We start from the raw sequence: 22,347 nt of genomic DNA, 5'->3' as shown, positions 1-22,347 counted from the left end.
TTCAGCAAGCCATCTTCCGGCTCCGGTTCGCTCGGGAGCGATTCGGTTTTCTCCGTCTCGACCGGGTCGAGGGTCGGACCAGGTATGAACCCGGTCAGATCATAAACTCTCCATATCAATAACAAACCACTAGACATCGGCGACTGGAGCGCGGAGATTATGGAACAAGGGAAAATCATATGGACAAATGCAGGACGCATGGCAAAATGCGACTCAATGGAAGCGATAGTGAAGGCGATGAAGGAGGGGCTGAAATACTCCAATCAAATTCAGGAAGTCTAGATCAATGACGAGACAATCAACCCTAGCTTTTATAACCCTCCCAAAAGCAACTGGCCTATCCATCTAATAAATGATTTGGTAGACATCAAATCCAAATTAGCCCATGCAATTTTTTGTAACTATAAATCCCCGGCACTACTCAACTATTTTGAAAGACTTGCTACAAGGAACATTAGTAGTAATGGTTTGAACCTAACCCTCAAAGAATGAGGAACATGTAACCTGTTTTAATCAGTAATGATAGATTATTGTTTTCTTTGATCAAAAAACAAAAAAGTCTAATGCATAGTTGGATATGGGTAATCAACCACAAAGGGGGGGGGGGGGGAAATTGTAACAATACTTAGTGTTGGCTGAACTAAGAAGGTTTTAGAACCCAGACTATTTTCCAGGTTCCGAATGCAGTTTGTGACAAATTTATTCCTGGAACATCCTTCAAATTGAAAGTTGAAACTCCTTGAATGGCCGAATACTTCAATTTTCCAGCCATTAACCATGATGAGTTATTATAGGAATTTCAGGAGCAGCCGAAGGTAGCTCATACTCAGGACAGTAACATACATAACAGTTTTTCAATCTAATGGTTGGATATGAAAGAACCACCCTGAAAATTGCTGCAAGAAGTAGAGAGGATAGAGAAGGTGCCTCAAACCTTCGGTCAAGCTCAGGTCATTCATGTTTTATATTACACAATAGAAGTTCAAAATGAATTGAAGGAGAGCAAGAAAATGGAGTGGGGCATGTGACCCAAGGCCTCTCACATATGACCACTGTCTCCACCATTTGGCCTTTCAACATAGCTGATTCACACAGTAAGCAAAGGAGCTTCTTTATTCTTAAAGTTCAAATTGTGGCTTCCGTACAGATATTCTCTTACATAGTAAAGCATCTATTACAAGATTGGAGATTGGACACTTTCTAAGATAGAAAATACTGCTCTAAGATCTATCTTATAGAAACCAAAAATGCAATTACATAAAATGAAAAGAGTGAAAGTAGAAACTTGCTGATAAATATTGAGTAATCGTAAGTAAACAGAACTAATTAAGAATAGAAGCTAAACTATGACATCAGTAGGATAGAAAATGTTTCTCCAGTAGAAATCTCCAATGGGATCCATAGAAACTTCTAGAACATCATTTAAAATGCATTCCATACAAACGAAATCCGAGCCCACACCACCTTTCATGTGAAAGCATCAACAGTACGCTTCCCAAATTCTGTTTTGGCTATTTTCTTCATGCTTCCATCTACATCAACAAGCCCCTACCAGTCACAGTTCTGTAAATTACCAAAATGGACTGGGTACACAGTCAGATTTCATCAGTAAGCTGTGAGTTTCAAATGTGAAAAAACCACTGGGGATGTTTGGATGTGCCAACCAAATGTGGAGAGGTGATTATCTAATGGGGCCACAAGATACCCTAGAAGCATCCTGATACAAGGCAAATGCACACATCAATGTTCATGTGAATAATACCACTGATCCTGTAAACAGTAACACATGAACAGTATTCACCCCAAATTCCGTTTCGGATTCATGTTTCAAGGGTCTCAAATTTGGAAAGGCTATTCTGCAAGGATGCTTGAGTGTGTAGTCCAAAAGCCAGGTTCAATAATGTTGCAATGATCTACAATCATCGTCTGAGATCTTTGAGCAGAATCTCCATGTTCAGTGCCCTGTATGCACACTCCCAGCTGAGAAACAAATAGAAAGAATAGAATAAAAACTCTCAGCTCTGACTAGCAAAGATATTTAATAATAAGAAGAACCATACACAAACAGGTGCAGGAAAATTACAGTGGAGACACCTAAATTCAGGTTCTTAAACTGATGTACACCAGTTTAGGCTTAAGGAAAGTGAACAGACTAAATGGGTGATGCAACCAACTCTTCAGCACATCCTTCTGATTTCTTCTCCCTAGCCAAAACTGATTAATGTGCCTCAAGGTACTCACATGTGCATTCAGCATAAGTAGTTATCCAACCCGGTCATTTCTTGTTTAAAAAAGTGTGCAGACTGCAGAGTTCATTGCAAACGTATTTACTGTCACAAATGTCCATGTGCCAGTATTACCCTTGATCTATTGTATTAATGTAAAAACAGAATGCTCAAATCATTCACTTGGTGGAATAGATGGCAACCTTATTTCTGTAAACACAGGATCCTCTACGGAACATTATGGGTAGTGCCTCGTAGTCAATACCAAACTGGTGTAGAAGTAGTTTGTTTTTCTCTGGCGTTTGAGTACCCTGCACAATCATGATATAGGAAGTTAAAAGGGGGAAAACAGCAGAAGTTGTTATTAGAAAGTTTTGTATTTTCATATATCATTTATCGTGTTAACACTGTGAAGACATAAGGAAATTGAATGTAAAGACAAAGCATATCCATAGATTGAATAGATTGAACTATGGGGATTATCTTTTAAAACATCTAAGTTGCACTTCAGGAAACCTAAAGAATGTTAACAAAATCAGAAATTAATCAAACAAAACTCAGTTAATAGGTTTTCAACAAAATTTTCTTAAATCGTGAGTCAGCTCAGTCGTCAATAATGGGCACTACAACAATAACCATAAGCTTATCCCAGCTAAATGAGATCAGCTACATGGATTTGGAGGATGCTTTTGAGGGGTGGGGAGGGAAAAAAAAGAGAAGAAGAAATGGTGGTTTGCAGGGAAACATACCAACTGTATTTGTAGCCATACTAGGATGCAGCCCCATCATGCGTATATCTTTTCTTACTACTCCAATACTCAACTTAGGCCTGTCTCTACCTCTTTTAGTTTCGTCACACTGAATCAGGTCAGTCTACCTTACTAGCGCATCCGTAAGTCTCCATTGGGCAATGCCCTTACAATCTCAAGCGGCTCTCTCTGAGTTTGTCCTAAAATTGGTGCAACTCTTGAATCCATTTCTAATAGAGTAACTCCTTAAACTCTATCTCTCCTAGTCTGGCAGCACATTTTGTCAGCATCCTCATCTTTGTTACTCTTATTTATATTGCTTCCTTAACATCCCAACATTTCACTCCGTATATGCCGTAGCTGGTCTCATTAGTCATTACTCTCCTATAAAATTCCCCTTGAGCTTGATGACATGCATTTGTGATATAACACTCCCATTGCACCTCTCCACTCCACCAGTACTACTTTAATTCAGTGGTAACATCTTCTATACCATCCTCTTTGCTAAAGATTGACTCGAGGTATTCGAAACATTCACTTTGTGTTAACTCTTGCTCTCCCAACTTTAACTCATCATCTTCTCTAATGGTTTGACTAAAGTTACACTGCATATATTCTATCTCTGTGCTGCGAACCTTGAAACCCTTGATTCCAAACTTGATCTCCATAATTCCAACTTTGTGTTTTGCCTTCAACTGTTCCATCTATCAGAACAATATCATTAGTGAATACCATACAACGAGGTACCTCATTTTGGATTTGTCTGTTTACATCATCCCATAATTAGTGCAACCGAATAAGGGCATAGAGCTGAGCCCTGATGTAACCAATTTTAATTGAGAAGTCACTACTACCTTGTCCATCAATAGTTCTGACACTTGTCATCATAACCTCATGCATGACCTTACTTATGTCTGCATAGTTAATTGAACTCTCCTCTATGACATCCCAAATATGTTCTCTAGTTAATTTGTCATATGTTTTTTCTAGGTCGATGAAGATCATATGAAGGTTTCTCTTTCGGGCTCTACACATTTCCATAAACCTCTTCAAAAGATATATCGGTTCTATCATAGATCTCCCTGGGATAAATCCAAATAGTTCTCCAATCTAATAGTTTCTCTTTTTAGATGTGCTTCAATGATCACCAAAATACATACACGAGATCACATACTGACCCGGCTCATGAATGATTGGACATATTAGAAGCTACCAAGAAAGTTATACAAAGAAAATTGTTCTACAGTTTGCTTAAGTAATTGCCACTAATTTAGAAGTGCTATCATCATGGCGAAGCCCTCCTTTGACACATTATAACCCCCCAACCCCCCCCCCCCCAAGACAAAAAAAGAATCATACGGATTATGCCATTTTATTTAAACAAATAAAAGAACTCCATTAATCCTAATGCACACACAGGGGAACACCATATCTAGGATTTCCTTATAATCCCATCCCATAGGATGACATCGCCTCCCAATATATTCTATGTAATCTACATGTTAAATAAAAGATATTGAAAACAGTATACCAAACAGTTGGGTTTAGTATGGGCCAGCCAATTCTTGAACTGGAAGATAAATGAGACTCTCAAATTGTAGTCTAAAAGGCACTCAAATGTGTCCCTAAAAAGGCAAAATGGCTTCTCTTTGTTCACCCAGAGTGATAATGTTAGTTTTCCTGAAAAATTAATGGAACATGTTCCACAAGCAACATAGGATGAAGTTCTCAGAATTCTGTACTACAATAGTACAAAGCTTAAAACAGCACAAGATTGAACAGAAGATTGATATTACCCCACTATAATCTCCATACAATTACTCAAACTTCCCTGTTTATAATTTTTCTGTTCACCCAAACAAAAACGTGAACTTCCACCTCTCTTTCTCCTCTGATATTTAAACTCCTACACTGTCCCTCTGACCTGTTCATCTTCCCTCCTTACCAAGATTACTCGGCTCTCCGCATCTCCTCCCTCCTCTTGATTCCACAGTTTACCCCAATCCAACCACTACTTCCTACTCTGCCACTGCCAGATGCTTGGATCGCACATTGATCACATTGGAAAAGACTATGCTATGAACCTGCCCTTTCACTGAATTATTTTGGAGAAAGGGTGGATATTTATCCCATTCCGTTGGTTATAATGGAACATGTAGGAACAAAGAGGAGCAAATATATTCTATATCCGATCAGTACCAATACGCCATGGGGTTGGTTGGCCCATTTTTTATGAGCGAGTGGCAGATACTTGCATATCATTCAAATAACCCATTTATTAAGAATTTCCTTCATTCTGTCTTCCTCTACCTTCCCCTGTGCCTGCAGTTGCAGAGTAAAAACAACAAAATTTCTACAGACCACACCTTGTTTCTTGGATTTTCGAGTTTTGACATCCTCAACAACCCCTTTTCCAATTTTTTCCATCCAACTGAAGGACACAAAAGACAAGCAAAGAAATGCACCATCCAGATATTCTTTGTAACAAATTTCCTTCTTTTTCTATCATCTTACAGGACTACAAACAGCCCCATTTGAATTTCATTCCCATAGTGTGATGCCCTCAATGCAAGAATTTAGAGAAATATCGTTTTGTGACCCTGTGAAGCCTTTGCATCTTGCTGGTCAAAGGTTTGCAGGAAAACATTCACGAAGGTTGTTAGAATGTAATAGGGGTACTTAGTCAGCTAGTCATATGTGCTGTCTACAAAGTGTTTTTGGTGTTGTAGTTCTTCCCTTTAACCTCCCTAAGCAGGTAGCTTTAATTTCAAATATATTTCAAGCAATGAATGTAGGGACTCTTCATGGTTTCTCTCTTCCTTCTCTCTTCTCCTCTTCCTCTCAGTATCTCTCAACTTGTCAGCCTTTGTTCTATGTCCATTGTTGATCGCATGATCCCAACAATTTCTAACATGGTACCAGAGCTTGGTTTGAGAGTCACCTAAGTTCTTTCTTTTTCACCTCTTTGGCACCCTAGGAGACAAAAGGGTTCTATTGGAGGATATACTATGTAAGATAACATATAGGCTGTTTAAAGTGTCGTCTAGTGTTAGCATATTAGGTTAAGTGGTTTTAAGAGACTTTCTGATGCAAACCAGGATCTAGGGTTTAGCAGATTGAGGTCATTGTCCACTCCAGGATCCTCTTCCTAAGAATCAGCAGTCTTCTAGGGTTGTAGTGCCCTACGATTGCAATTTTGACTGGTTTAGTGGTTCTAGTGTTTAGAAAAGATTAAGGTTAGATTTGGCTTGGGAATGGGGTTTTACTGAACCAAGATTGAAACCCTGCTGGCCTTCTAATTTCAGAATGCTCAAGTTTAGATTTTGAAAGGAATTAGGATTTCCAGGGTTTGGATGGAGCCTAGGGTAGGTTGAGTATTCGAAGGGGGATTGAGATGCTAACCTTAAAAGGGTTCACGATTTGGCTAACTGGTAAGTAGCTTTTAGGTTTTTGAAATTCTAGGGTTTAGGATTTTCTAATGGAGAAGATGAATTGTTGGAATTTCTAGGGTTTAAGGGGGAAGCGAAGGGCTGAATCCCAGGGTCAAAGATCAGCGCTGGGCAGGGGGGTCTAACTCCTAAAGGAGGTGGATCTAGATCAAAGGGTTAGGGCAAACTAAGGTTTAAAAAGGTGGCTCCAGTTCCGAGTTTATGAATTCTGGAAATTCAAGAATTGCCGCAAGCTAGGGGAAGAAGAAGAACAAAGAAAAAGAAAGGGGAAAGGGCTGGGGAATGGGGAATGGGGGGGAAGGGGGAAGGGGGAGAGCTTTGGGGCTGAGAGTGTGATGTAAGCAAGAATCATTCCCCGACTGAAACCCTGAAATAGGCCCCAAAGCACAACCCAAGCAGCGCACCTAGGGGGCTGGCCAACCCCTACTAGAGGCATAATGGTCATTTTCCCACTTAATTTGCTAATTATTTCAGTCTAGTAATTTTTGTTTTATTTTTTTTGAGTCCGCATCTATTTTGCTATCTTATGTTTGAGTTAGTTAAGTAAGTCCTAGTTAGACTTGGAATACCATAGGAATTTTTTATTTATTTTAAGATTCCCTTTGGATAATTAGCTATTCTTGTGCAAGTTAGTTTCTTTAATTTGTGGTTGTTATTTAATTGGTTGTGAGCGGGAACCTAGTCTATAAAGGATTCCCTAGATTATTCAAATTTTATTTCCTAGTTAAAGTCTTCCCCTCTTGCAAAGGTAAGATGAATTGAATACATGAATATTCGATTTTGAGGTAATTGAGTTGTGGTCTTCTTGGGAGGGCCACGGCAGGTTTATAAATCATCATCTTCAAAGTTTCTTCAAGTTCTTGCAGCAGTTCAACAGCAAACAGCAGCTCCAGAGCCATCAGCCAGTAAGTCCAGTCCCCATTCCTTCATTCCTCATCCAATACCCTCCACCACCCTTCCCCTTTCTTGCGCAAGCACCCTCTCCCATTCCTGCAACAGTTCCAACAGCCCCTCCCACCCCTGTGACTGCCCCTACACCCCTCTCCCACCCTTGCGGCAACCCTAGGAAGCACCCCTACCCTCCCCATACCCTGTGGCACCCTCCCCTCCCTTTTCTCCCATTCGGCCCCCTCCCTCCCTCTTCTATTCTTGTGGCACATCTGGAATTCAGAAAAGAGAAGAAGAAAGAGAAGAGAAAGAATCAAAAGAGAAAAGAAAGAAAGAGATCAAGAGAGTGCCTAAGAATTCTCCTAGAGCCCGAAGAACCATTCCCTCCCCTAATGTTTCAACCATAAAATTCCAACCCCTTCCAAACCTATCTGCCACTCTTCTTTCAATCTTAGGATGATTTTGGGTATCTCAAGACCATGAAGGGATTTGTTAAAACCCTATGGCACCATTTGTTTGCAAAGGTGGGGTGGAAAAAATAAACATGTGGGACCCATATGTAGTGGAGTGGGGGAACAAAAAAGGAAGGGCAATGATTTTGTAGAAAAGTTTTAAATGTGGGTCCCACTTTTGTTGTTTTCCACACTGTTTCAAAAAATTCCACCTATTTAGTGGGACTTTAAAAAAGGATGGAGTGGGAAAGTTAGCATGCCACGTCAGACAACAAACTTCCTTTATTAATGGGAAAGTTAACATGCCACATCAGAAGACAAGCTTTTTTAAATTAAGGAAGCATATTTGCCAACTTTTGCACCACAGTGATCCAAACAAGCCACACTTTGGGATTTCATGAAAATGTTTACTTTTTCAAACTTTCCACCACACTTCAGATTTAACAAACAAACGGTGCCTAACTATCTCAAAACCAACCCATATCAAATTTGTCAATACCTAACTTGTCTCTAGGATCTTCCTAGGACCCTAAATCATCCCATATTTTCCCAACAAAACCTTAAACCCATCCCACATTTAAGTTTACCAAATTCTATTGCCCATTATATTTTTGTTAATCTCAATCTTTACCAAAACCCTAATCTCCTAATATTAACCATCCCATCTAGGTCTGTTAAAATCTCCCATTCCCAGATTTGATAATTACTTTACTAGTTCACGAAGGAAAGGATTCTGTTAACATAATTCTAGAGAAACAATCACAAAACCCTAACCTTAGGATCATGGTTACATCATGGAGGGGATAAGGGGCTGCCGCAGGGTTTGGGAGAGGGGGGTTGGTAGCTTGCGATGGGGAAAGGGCTGCAACTGCAAAAACTAGGTTTTGAGGGATTGCGGGGAGGACTCGAATGGGAGGAAGAAGAGGGAAGAGGCTGGGATTGGGGGTGAGGTGTCTTACATACTTGAAGAGTGCAAGGATTCAAAGTCTTCTTCATAATTCTGCAGAAATCTACACAAGCAGCATGTGCAAGTTCCCTCTACGGGAACCCATGACTCCAAGCTCTTAGCTCCTTCAATTCTCAATTTTATTCAATAAACATATTCTGCCTTTTACAGACTAGAGAGGCTTACATGCAGCCTTCAAGAAGGAACTCACAATAGGAATCAACTTAGAACTAGGACTCCAACTTTCAAGACAGCTCAAACTGAAACTCCTACTTGACTAAAGACTCTTAGACACACAAGGAACCTTCATATCTCACTCTAGGAAATCCAAATTGAAGTCGATGAGTAGATAACAAATCCTTGCAAGATGTAGGACAAAACTAGAGGATTCCTTCACAACTAAAGAATCCTACCCTAAGGACTCTCTAATAACTTAACCAATATAGACTCAAATTCAAAAGTATATCTAGGGTCCCACAAATCTACTGGACCCAACTAAACCCTAATTGGCCTCAACCAAAAGATAGTAAAATTACCCAAAAAAAAAACCTAGGCTGGCCAAAATTTCCTAGGTTGCTGGTAGGGCCACAGGATATTGGTAAACCCCCTAGGCCATCTTTGGGTGGTCCTGGGTCTGATTCAAATCACTCTCCATTTGTATCATCTCATATAGCAGATGCATGTCAACGGGTACAAAATTCCATGGAAATGGTTAACTTAAACAAAAAATAACAAATACAGCCAATAAATAGTACATCTAACATACATAGACACCTAAATGAATAATACAATACATTTAAGAGGAGTGCATTGAACTGAAGTTATAGTTAGTTATAAAAAATGAGGTTTCTTACATGTATCACTTTTCAAATACCATAAAAAGTGTTGGGGAGGATCAAAGCCATATGTGCACTCTTAGTTATGTTTTAATGTTTTGTTTGCTTTCTTGATCCGATTTATGAAACAAAAACCGCCTAAACAGTATTCCAACTAAGAGCATGATTAACATTATATTTGGTTCTCATCATTGTCGTAATAAATAGAAAGAAAAATATGCTCCTATGGTTGCATGCTTAGCATGTAATGCCACCTTTAGTTTCTGTTATCGGACAACACATTGAGTGGGAACCTAGAAACGTATAATGTTACCCACTGATTAAATGGTTTACAAGTTAGATAAGTTTTCCACCTCATAGACAAGTACAGTTAGTGCTTCATCACTTACTAAGTGATCGGCAAGGATGGATCAATGTGATAAGAGGATCCGATACAAATATAGTCTTATCTACCTCATTTGTAAAATTGTAACCCAAAGTGAACAAGGTGAATAAAAAATGCAATCTAGTCCAAGTAAGCAACAAAAGACTTGAAAACTGAATTTTTGGCACAAAGGGAAGCTGGGCCCCTAAGTTATACTTGATACATGCCAATCCATAGTGATACATGCTGATACAAGTTGAGACGAGTTGGTACATATTATCATGTTATAGAATTTTCAAAATTTTTTGACGTAACTCAGTAGATATCGACCTACATTGACCAACATTTGTTTGTGATATGTAGTAGTTTAAATTTTTCCATAATTTTACTTTCAAAATACTTGTACCACAATGTATCACACCATATCAGCCAATACAATGGGATACATAAGATACACAACAGAATTTTAAAATTCTAGAGACATATTGGCATATATGGTTTCAATGGCTTGCGATCCTGACACACATCGGCATGTATCATCTCATCTCAGCCTATACTTTAAGCCTTGTATATAGGAGTACTCTTTGAGGTGCATAACCTTCGCTAATGTCAAAGTGCGACATCAAGGTTCGAGACTGCTGACAAGTGATCAGCTGGCTGATATATTCACCAATGGGCATCGTATGGCTGATATATTGTTCTGTACACGTCAATTTAAGTTGTAATTTCTTTGTTGTAGTTCTTCTCTCTAATCTCATGAGGGCGGTTGATAAGAACCCACAAATTGAATGCAAAACTGATATTATTTAATTGATAGAATAACAGAGAACAATGATAAACTAGTTACAATGGTGCCAGTCACCCCCACAGCACATTGCTGCCCCTCAGCCTACGGCTGCCCAAACACTCACATAAAATAATCCTTGACTACTACTCACATCTTACCCCTATTTATAACCCCTAATCAACCTTAATCTCCCCAAATCTATGTCATTCAATAGTAAATATTCTGCAAATCATTCACAATATTCTGCCTATCCCCAAATCCCTCTTATTCAGTAGTAAATATTCTACAATATTCTGCAAATCATTCTTTATTCAGTAACCTCCTTCTTAGGACCAGATCTGATTTCTTTCCCCAATTGGTGTTCGCCAGATATTCAGCAAATCATTCCTCTCCCAATATAGCATAATACTGTGATCCTAGGGCTCTATCACTACCGGCCCCTCGAAAATCACCTTGTCCTCAAGGTGATGGAAAATTGGAAGCTTGGTCTTTACATGTTTGCCACATAACCATGCTAGTTTGACATTCTACACAACATACCTCCTTGAGAACCAATAACCATATAACTCCAAGCAACCCAAATGAAGAAAAACCTTGGAAATTTCAGCTGAATTAAAGAGTACACTAGGAATAGCCATTGGAGCTGACTTCATCTGAACAGCAATAACATATGGACCCATATAAAGCACAACTCCTGCTCCCTTGAGTTTCGTGTCAATATATGAATTAAGGACTTGCAGCGGATTAGCAGCACTGGTTGTCATACCGTCATTTGCAGCAATTTCCCCTTTGGCCACTTTTTCACCCTCTTTTAAAATCTCTACCAATGCTTCATCGCCATGGACCATGGTTACTATTTGCATTACTGTCACCCCTTGTCTGGATGGCTCCAAAATTTTTCAGAGCATTCTCTGTGATTTCAGCCTTTGCTGCTTTTATTTGTTCCTTTATTGATAGTTCATACACTGTGATGCCATTAACTTGCTCAAACCTGGTATTTTATGGTTCTCCCGCTCCTTCAGTCGCTTGCTCAACACTGAAATCCAATTTCAGGGCTTCCTTGAAGGTTGACCAATTGAAGTTCGACCAGTTCTTCTGGTAAAGCCATGCTAACGCCTCTCCTTCTAAATGTTGCAGTGCCACTCCCAATCTATGTTCATCATCGATCTGGTGTTCCCAACAAAATAACAAAATTTCAAGGATCAAAACGTGCTCTGATACCAATTTGATAAGAACCCACGAATCGAATGCAAAACTGATATTATTTAATTGATAGAATAACGGAGAACAATGATAAACTGGTTACAATGGTGCTAGTCACCCCCACAGCACATTGCTGCCCCTCAGCTTACGGCTGCCCAAACACTCAAATAAAATAATCCTTGACTACTACTCACATCTTACCCCTATTTCTAACCCCTAATCAACCTTAATCTCCCCAAATCTCTGTCATTCAGTAGTAAATATTCTGCAATATTATGCCTGTCCCCAAATTCTCTCTTATTCAGTAGTATATCTTCTGCAATATTCGGCAAATCATTCATAATATTCTGCCTATCCCCAAATCCCTCTTATTCAATAGTAAATATTCTACAATATTCTACAAATCATTCTTTATCCAGTAACCTCCTTCTTAGGACCAGATCTGATTTCTTTCCCCAACTATTGTTCGCCATATATTCAGCAAATCATTCATCTCCCAATATAGCATAATATTTGTGATCCCAGGGCTCTCTATCAGAAGTAGATGTAATTTCCAATATATTTGAAGTAATGAATATAGGCAAGAGTACTAGCCACTCTTGCCCATAATTTGCACTCTTCTAACTTTCTCTTCTCTAGCCTCCCTCGGTTGCTCTCAACCTCCAAGCATTTGTTCTCATTTATTTTAGACTCTAAGAGTTTCTAACTGGAGTAAGATCATAAAGAAAGACAGAGTGATCCAAATTCAGCCCCAGATTATTTTTCCTAGGAGTAGGCCTAGGGTTGGGCCATACAAGTATTGGGCCTTGGCCTTCATTGGATGGGTTTCTTTTTTACTTGGCCAACATAATGGACCTAAAACATGGGTACATCAATTGAGTGCAAAAATTCCCTTTTTTTTTTTTTTTAATTCCTCATTAAAGTTGATGCACATTATTTAATTAGTCCTTATAGAGTTATAGACTTATAGTCGATTGGAAGTCCTTGTACGGGTGGAACTATAAAACCCAAGTCAGCTTTTGTTAGTATAAGTTAAAGATAGTTCCTCGGTCAACAAACTTCGGATCCAATTAGGACATCTAATTTGATTAGGATTTCATTAAACCAGACTCAGATTAATAAATTCAGCTTGTAAGCTCAGGCTTGTGTTTGTTTTTCTGTTCCATCAAAATATTGTCCTCAGCATTGGTAAGGGACCTCCAAATACACGAGATTAGCGTCTCTTGTGAAGCCAAACAGGGATTACTCTATGACTGTAGATTCACTCTTTGCTCAAGTCATCCCATCTCCTCCATAGTTCAAGACACGACTCTTACATTCATTTAAGTAACAGCCAGCATATCCCATCTCTCTTCCTTGTCACCATTTCTTTTATTTTTTTGAATCTTTGGACTTCCCAAAACCCTAAGACGTAGACATACCATACCTCCCATTTTAGCTATTTAAACCTGAACAAACTGGGAAGATCAGCATATTTTGACTAGCCAAATCCTAGAAACATCAGGCCCTAATTTCAACTTCATGCATGGTTGGTTTTGAAAAAATATTGGAAGAACTGGCACTCATTTAATTAAGGCTCCATCAAAGAATCATAGTTTGATTCACCAACTATTCAACCACCTTCAAATTCATGTATGACCTATTCTTATTTCTATTTGTTGTCCATCACCAACACCAAGCACAACTTGGAATGAAGAGCGTGGGACAAAACTGGTAAGAGTTTGATTAAGGCTCATTTAATTAAGGCTCCATCAAAGAATCATAGTTTGATTCACCAACTATTCAACCACCTTCACATTCATGCATGACCTATTCTTATTTCTATTTGTTTGTTCCATCATCCAACACCAAGCACAATTTTGGTAATGAAGATGCAGTGGGACAAAACTGGTAAGAGTAAGTTTTATTTGAAGGGATAGATAGAACACAATTAAGTAAAGATTTTGTAAAGCTCAAAATATAAGTATAGGAAACGAAGACATTTTACATAAAGGAAAATAATTTTTCTAAACAAGTGACCAGTGAAAATATCGGTGACATTCTTTTCTCTTTTCTCTCTTTCACCTTTAAAAGATTTTGTGCCTCACTTTTCGTCTTTCCTGATTTGACCAGCATCCAGAAACAGGTGTTGTACTGATTGTTGATATGGCCTGCGCAGTAGAAATGATAAACAACAGATTATGTCTATTGAACATACCTACCCATGCTACAGAATGGACTATGAATCTTGACATGCAGACAAAAAAAAGTTGGTTATGTTTAGCCAACATTTGCTTCAGCTTCATTGTTAAAGAAAAGCAAATACTCACAGTCAATTTGTCTCCATGACAGATAATCACGAAGGATCTGAACTGAAGGATAGCATACCGTCCGGCCATCAAAAGAAGGTGGATACTTCAACTCTTTTCTAGGGAAATATGCCTTCCATTTCATCACATACAAGGAAGAGAAGAATGATACAGTCTCTGAAATTATTTTGCTGAAAAAAAAATTGATTTTAGAGTAAGTCAAACATCTAGCTAAAACTACAGCTCCAACATGGTGGGAGATATCTAGCTATTTTCACATAGCGAGATGAGATGAGAGGCGAGATCTGCGAGATGGGAGATCTCGCCACATCTCGCTAAGATCTCGCTGCAACCATCAAAATTTGCCAGAAACTTGATTTTTTTTGCGGAATTTGTTGGGGATTCAACTTCTAAACATCTTTAAGACATCTACAACATCAAATTATCATCATTCAAGCCTATTTCAACTAGATCTACAACAAAGGTAAGATTTTCCCCCAAATTTGAATTTTTTTTCAAATAGAATATTCTACAATGGGTGTGTGAGTTTAGTGTAAATATATGTTGATCCACAAGCTTTGATCTAACTTTCATGGAAACCAATTTAATGTGACAATTAAACCTATATGTGACATACTATAGTGATGAGTTGACTTGGGAGTCATATGTGGCCACAGTTCAGAATCAGTTGATGCAGAATGCTGAGTGATACTCTTGCTTGTCTTGTAATCTTATTACTCACATACTCTTGTGATTGTGATTGTGAACTTATAGATTATGATTTATGACTTAATAAAAGTCTAAAACTTCTTATGGTTGTAAAATTTTGAAGCCATTAAGTTCTTTGATAGTTTGATGTGTGATGTATTTAATACCTTATAGTTGATAACATGAATTGCTTGATATCTCTACATTTCGGTTTTACACATAGGGTTGACTTAGAAGATGTAGTTAGGGTTATTTTCTCACAATTCTAAAGCCACCAATGTGTTCAAAAGGCCTTAAATAGACTAAATACCAAATTTCAGCCCAACCAGAGCCCTAAAACCCACCGAGATGGGTCACCGAGATTACGCCAAAATTTTGGTAGATCTCGACCGAGATCTCGCCATCTCGGTCGAGATCTCTCTATTTTGGAGTGGCGAGATCTCGCTCGAGAGCAAGATCTCCCACCATGGCTCCAATTTGCAACCCATTTATGGAGGAAATTAGCATCAGGATGGAAGGTCCAGGAAAAACCTTGACATCCAAATCTGACTTCTTGAATGAACCACATTCAAACCTTTGATGAATCAAGGGAAAACCTGTTCACAGAGGCAAACAGTGAGTGCAGGCCAACATGGGTGGTCGGGTATCCCCCAACACAACGAGCTAGTCAGACCAGAAACATCACTACCCCAAAGTTGGGGTTCTAAGAGCTCCAAGCTGAGTAGCCAAGAGCTTGAAGTTGGTAAATGAGAAATACACTTGAATGAAGTAGGTGAGGGGTTTATACAGAGTAACCTGAACTTTGTGAGCCATCAGACGGTCCAGCAGGCAAGGATTTTCTTGACAAGTCAGTTCCTTCCTACCTAAGTTTCGGACCAAGCATAAAGGCTTCTAGGTTCACATTGCAATACTCTACGGGTGTGATAATCACGATGGATATCTTGCCCATAGTAGATCTAGTGCTAGATCTACAGATCTATTAACGGTCCTAGATTATTGCATTCTAATCAGCTTCTCCCCGAGCTTCTTCCACGTTTGCTAGTGCCTGGAAGAGAGATGTGGGAAGTTTGTGACATCAGGAGAGCTGCTTGGGAGGTCCAATCATGGGTTCCCAAGCACCGGTCTCCTTCCCGGTTTAGTTAATATGTCGTGGTCTAAGGCCTGTATCCCTTGGGCACCAGCCTCGTCTGCACAGCCTGAACATCACCCAACCTTGACCACGTATTCAAGGTCAAGCCTCCCAGTTCACTCTAGGTTTGTCTAGTTAGATCTCCTGGTGACGGTTGGATTGTCAGTTTGGGACCAAGCTGAGATAGTTGGGGCTAATTGGCACAACACATCCCCCCCAGTCTACAAACCTGCCAGCCGCTGGTCGGGTTGGTGGAAGACAATCGTCACTAATGTGGAAAATGAGCGTTAACATCAAGAATCCCAATAGTCGTCATTAAAGCCAAGTGACCATTGGCATTTTGAGCTGCACACACCATTTATGAGCCAATGGGCACTTGCCACGTTGCCTGTGCGCAACATGGTGCCTCGGTTAATCAAATCATCTAGCCAATCAAGACCGTTCGTACAAGTAAATCTCGATCGTCCAACCACATTGAGAATCCTACGCTTTTTCAATATAAATAGCTGACCAACCCTCCTGAAATCTACTTTACAATCTTTGCGCGTGTGATCAGAGCCCCCTTGTTTCCCTTTACTTGTCCAAGTACCCGACCTATTCCTGAGCTTTCAACCTTCATCAGCTTCCAGCCCTCTCAATTGTAACTTCTCTTCTCCAAGCATTCTTCTTTCTTTCATTCTTCTCACTTTTCAAGTCCATGGGTCGCAAGGGTACTTCAAAATCTAGGAAGTGTGATTGAGTGATGAGTGATAGTGATAGTGGACAGGTCAGGGTGATAATTTTGTCCCTAGAGAGTTCACCACTATGTCATCTAAATCCAACAAACCAACTCCCTCACCAATCCTCTCTGGGTCAGACGGTGAATCCGTGGGCCAAGCTAACCCCAGCCAAGAATAAATCTCCCAATATATATGCTTGATGCCTTTAGTCAAACACATATAGATGAGGAGTTGTTGACCTCGAACCACCTAGATTATGACTTTAAAACCGCTGGTTCAGAATTCTACCAATCCCATATGCATGAGAGTAAGCTTGGGGAGATGAGAAGAACATTTGAGATACCTGAGGATCTGTACAATGATGACCTGCTCGGGGACCTCCGATTTCCTCGACACCCTTTCTTTTCTTGTCCTTCACCCATAGTTCAAAATTCGATAGAAATGGTCGAGCTTTCTGTCAAAATTTTAGTTCTGGAGGAAACCGAATATGAAATTACCAGTTTCGACTGAAATGGTCGAAATTTCAGTAGAAACTGGTCAAAACCCAGGTTTCGATCGAAAAAAGTCAAAACCTAGGTGAACCGGTTCACCTAGCAGGCTCAAGTCACTTAAAATCATAGAAAATGTTTAGGAAAAACTGAAATTTTGGTCAAAATGATCGAAATTTTGTCGAAAACGAGGACTTTTTCCTACAAGTTTCAAAGGGTTTTAGGGGGCATTTTGGAGTGGGACTCTGCATATAAGCTAATTAAAGCATAAAAAACACATTGGCTGGTGCATTTTTCTTTTAAAAAAAAATAATGTAGATATGTCATTCAAAGTCATAGTATATATAGAGTGTTGTAAGTCATATATAAGTCATAAGTTGAGTTCAGTTAAGAGTTTGAGTCCAGTTGGGAGTTTGGTCTATTAGATAGTCTTTATTGTTTATGTTTTTTAGTCCAACATCGGGGAACACTATACTTTGCTTATTCATAACTATTATTATAAATAAAGTCTTGCTATACCACACAGGACAGAAGTCAGATTCTCTGAAGATTTCAACATGGTATTAGAGCAAGGTTAAATTCCCAATCCCCATTGCCTCCATTATTCTAAACCCCAGCCACCATCCCAGTTACCATCGCCTCCATCATTCTAAACCCAGCCACCATCCCAATCCACATCCAAACTTGATCGAAGCCTCTTTTCAGCCCAACGATAGAGCCTAGAAGAGTCGCTACATCTTTGTGACTCTTCTAGGGCCATTCATGTCCCTATCCACTCCAAAAAATCCTAGGATGATCTAAACTCCACACCCAAAAAAAAAAAAAATCCTCTATTTGTAGATTCAGCCTTGCCACAATGTTTGGCAAACCTCCAAATGTCTCTAAAGCCTTCAAAGATGCTTAAGAGTGGTTATGGGTACATCGCAAGTTCAGGTAGCGTGTTTTGAGATTGCAGGGACGTATTCTATAAATTCAAATAGTTCCAAGGATCTGTTTTCAAATTCAAATAGTTTTAGGGAACTGTTTGTAAACTCTAATATTTCCAGGGGCTGTTTTTTAAATTCGAATAGTTTTAGGGGGGTTAATTCGCTATAGGGCTGTTTTGAATCGAAAATTTTGGGCTCGTTTTGTAAATTCTTGATTAGTGATGTTTTAGGGAGCTGTTTGGTACATTTGAATAGTCTCCCATGTCTTCCATTCATAGGGATCGTGAGTTTTCTCCCTGATGACCAATGGAACTCATGAGACAAATTATCTTTTTGGGATCTGAGTTTGTAAATTTGAATGGTTTCAGGAGCTGACTTGTAATTTTTGAGTGATTTCAAAAAATTCTGTTTGGTTAGTTTGAATTTTTGGCCGAAATTCCCAGATTTATCCTAAAAATATGTATTGAATTCTGGTTCAAATCTTTAATGCTTTGATAATATGGGGATCTCCCATGTCTTCCATTCACGTTTTAGTGTAAGATCGTGACTCAGTTTTCTCCACTTTAGATGACCAATGTGAAACTCAATAAGACAAATTATCTTAGATGATCTCGTTCAGTTTTCCTTGTTGTTGGAGCTCGTGCTCTTACTAGCCATCTTGATGGGACTTCTACCAAACCTTCCACACTTGGTCCACAACTTTCCAAGTGGTAGACAAATGAATGTTGGGTCATGGGTTTTCTCATCAACTCCATTGAATCAAGCATAGCAGACAGTTATCTATTCCTTCCCGATGCGGCAACTACTTGGAAAGTTGCTAAGGATACATTCTCCAAAGTAGGCAATGATGCACAGTGCTTTGAAATTAGACGGAAAATAAATTAGTTGCAGTAGAAGGACCTTACTCTTTCTCAGTACTATAACACTCTTCGGAGATGTTACCAGACCTTAGATTTCCATAGGAAGTTTACACCAAAGAATGCTAAAGATGTTATTGCCTATCAACAGCGGGAAGACAAACAGAGAATTTATGATTTTTTAGCAAGATTGAATATATATAAATTTGATCAAATTCGCGCACAAATCCTTTCTAGAGAGCCTTTCCCTTTTCTGGCTCAAGCCATAGTAGATATAGAGGACAGTCGACGGATAGCTATTGTGAAACCCAGCCCTAACCTTAGCCCGAAAACTCTGTTGTCTGTAGGTCCAAAGACCCAAAGTAAAAGTGAAAGTCAACTATGGGCCACAACTATGGGCCATATCAGTGGAAGACATGGTGTTTAACCCAGAACCCATGGAGATTGATGATGGTGTCCCATACTTGGAGACTTTGATGGAATTGGAAAAGAGACTACACCTTGATGAAGAGAAGCATGATTGATGAACTTAAAGTTTGATTAGACATGGTTTGAAGGCATTCCTCTATGCTAGGTGAGTTGTAGGTTGAGTTGTGAGAAGCCCATTTGATTTTGATAAGAGTTGGACCTTCATTTCCCTGACTTGGGCTTGCTGACAGCCTGGGTCGGACTGGGCCAATCGACCCACAGTGACTGAATCTGTCTAAGATCCTCTGTTTAGGTTTATGATGCTCTATATAATAGAACTTCGTGTTTCTTAGCCTCCTTTGTTTCTAAAACCCCTAGAGAACGTGGAGAACTCCTCTCAAAGCCTCTCCTTGGTGTTGGTGAAGAACTCTTGCAAATTCTCAAGTTCTTCATCTCTTGTTCACTATCAAAGGTTAGTAATCTCTCTTACTTGATATTGATTTACTCTTGCTATGATCTATTCTCTGTACTGAGATTATGAAGAAGGTATTGCATCCTTGCAATTATCTTTTCTACAATCTCCATTCATTCTTATGGTGCTATGATCTTCATACTTGATCTTAGCCATGATTTTTATGATTTCTTCATGAAGCTATGATCATACTTTTGATTTGATTTCTCTAGCATGATAGATACATCTTCATGATTATTCTTATCCCTGACCTACTGTTTTAATCTACTAGAATGAGATCTTATCATCTCTAGTTCTTTTCTTGAGTTCATAGCTTGTTTTCATTGAAAACTATGATTTTTACCAAATTACAAAGTCATGTTTCCAAATTAGTAAGTATTAGTTTTGATCATCGTTTGGTGTCTAATCTATGCTAGTTAGTCTTAGATTATTGTTTTAGAGATTCCCTCCAAGTTTCGTAGTGTTTCGAATCTTGTAGAATGAGTTTCGAATCAAAAATCAAATTTCTGCTGCGTACAGTTCATTAGGTCGACTGCCTGGGTCGACTGGACCAATCAACTCAGCCAATCTTCCCAGGATGATTGCATGGGATATCTTCGCTCATCTTGATCCGTTTGATGTCTATTCTTTTAGGATTGTCTCCTAATGATTGTATAATGCTTGTTTAGGGTTTGTTTGCTAACTTTGGATCCATTCTCTTGTTCACCCGGAATATCTTCGAAGCTAATTAAGGTAAGAACAGTTATTTCCATATTAACCTAGATTGCATGATCTTAGTTTCCAATTTGGGAAACTCATAGATTTGTTACTGTTATCATAGTTTCTAATTATGATATGACTACTGTAAGTACAGTAGGACCTTATTCTTATATTTCTTTTATTTACTTGATCATGTATGGATACTTACTCATGTATGATACTTATTCAATTTATCATGTCTTTATGTATTATTCTATATGATGAGAAATCAGTTGTGTATGTTATGACTGAATTGGAATTTGACTGATTAGATATGATTTGGGATTGGGGAATGTCCTTTTGGCATTTCTGTCCTTGGACATCAGTGGGAATGGTATCGGACATCTCCCTATGGTGCCCTTTGACACTTTCCCGGATTATTGGTTGTTATACCTAGGTATTGTCTAGCAGTGTTTGGCTAGGATTTCCTGTTATATCAGACCCGATTCGGAAGGGTATTGAGACCGAGTAACCCATGGTAGCAATGGGAATTTATGGGCGCTCAAGACCGGTAACCAACCCGTGAGAGGACATAAATCACATTGTGGGGGCCGGTAGGGTCGCATTTAGTAAACTTGGGCTCATGGGCATTGGTAACCAACCCGTGAGAGGACATGAGAGCTTCCCATTTACTATTTGTGGATGACCAATAGGGTTAGTGAGTCCGTAGTCCGAGTTGGTTGTAGCCATAGGATACGCTGACTCTAGTGTGAAGGATACCGGAAAGGAACCCCCGGGCGAAGAATGGACGTATCTGGATCTAAGTTGATATAACTAAGTAGAAGACTTGCATTAGACTAGGCTTAACCCTGACATGCGCCAGTACTCAGACCAAACGGTGGCGTGAGAGAATGGTGACCTAAACCCTAGCCAAGGAATGTCCCGAGGGATGCAGGACTCATTACCAACCGAAAGTGAGTGATTTGGACCTTACCCAGAGGAGTACAGTGTTGTGACTTAAAGCATGTCTGCCAATAGAGACCAGCATACATAGAGTTAGACTCATACATGCATTGTTTGTCTCACATCATATTGCATCATGCTATGTTCTGCTATCATGTTATTTATGTTGCTATGGAATAACTTGCCTTACTGAGTTCTCTTGAACTCACTCCTTTCGTGCAAACATCTTTTATTAGATTATTCTACAGGTATTGACAACTATGACAACCAGTATGATGAAGCGCAAACCGATGAAGCATACTTCACTCAAGGTGAAGATCCCTTGTGTGATCATGTTGCGTACCAGGATTAGCCCTATCTTGGAGTAGAAGCGGCTGTGCTTAGTTTCTAAAGTTTATGTTTATGAAGACATTCTTTATAAAGTAGAAGAAACTCTAGTTTAGTTAGATTATTTCTTTCTTTCTTTTGGAATCGGTTGTAATCTTCCTTTTGACATTTGATCTACATTTCCAGTTGTATCGTGGAGTGATATTCCGTCTCTCTCTACATTTTGATTTATTATATTGGTATCATTTCCACACTCTGATGTTATTTCGTTATATTGTTCTGATCTCTCAATTAATATTGTTAACCTTAATTTAGTCTTGTTCTTGATTATATTATTGTAAATGTGAGAGGTTGATTTCCTCGATACTGATCTTCGGGGCTGTGGATCACACACTCGGGTATGCCAGATAGGGTACCGGCTGGGTGGATGTGACAACTATGGTACATACACAGACTCCTGATAGGTTTGCGTTAACTGCTGGTTC

At 39.2% G+C, this 22,347-nt stretch overlaps 1 protein-coding gene across 5 annotated transcripts in view; it reads right to left on the bottom strand.

The window, feature by feature from the left end:
* Positions 1-1,062: 1,062 nt before the first annotated feature.
* The window catches only part of LOC149015963 (tRNA(His) guanylyltransferase 1-like), a 42,023-nt gene continuing 20,738 nt past the window's right edge, over positions 1,063-22,347 (bottom strand). For 3 of the 5 annotated variants that reach the window (XM_089156947.1, XM_089156946.1, XM_089156948.1), the window contains exons 11-14: positions 14,209-14,378; positions 13,964-14,049; positions 2,429-2,536; positions 1,064-1,980 (exon numbers count right to left, since the gene is read on the bottom strand). In XM_089156947.1, the coding sequence (XP_089013073.1) occupies positions 1,852-1,980; positions 2,429-2,536; positions 13,964-14,049; positions 14,209-14,378 (493 nt within the window). In that variant the 3' untranslated portion in view covers positions 1,064-1,851. Of the gene's footprint in view, positions 1,981-2,428; positions 2,537-13,963; positions 14,050-14,208; positions 14,379-22,347 lie in introns of all 5 variants that reach the window. The other 2 variants (XR_016173609.1, XM_089156949.1) reach the window with 2 other exon arrangements.

This window comes from Hakea prostrata, chromosome 5 (genome assembly GCF_041222555.1).
Source record: "Hakea prostrata isolate BN-2017 chromosome 5, UWA_Hpros_2, whole genome shotgun sequence".
Classification (NCBI taxonomy): domain Eukaryota; kingdom Viridiplantae; phylum Streptophyta; class Magnoliopsida; order Proteales; family Proteaceae; genus Hakea; species Hakea prostrata.
Note: the sequence above shows the minus strand (reverse complement) of the source record. Positions and strands in the feature narration are given on the sequence as shown.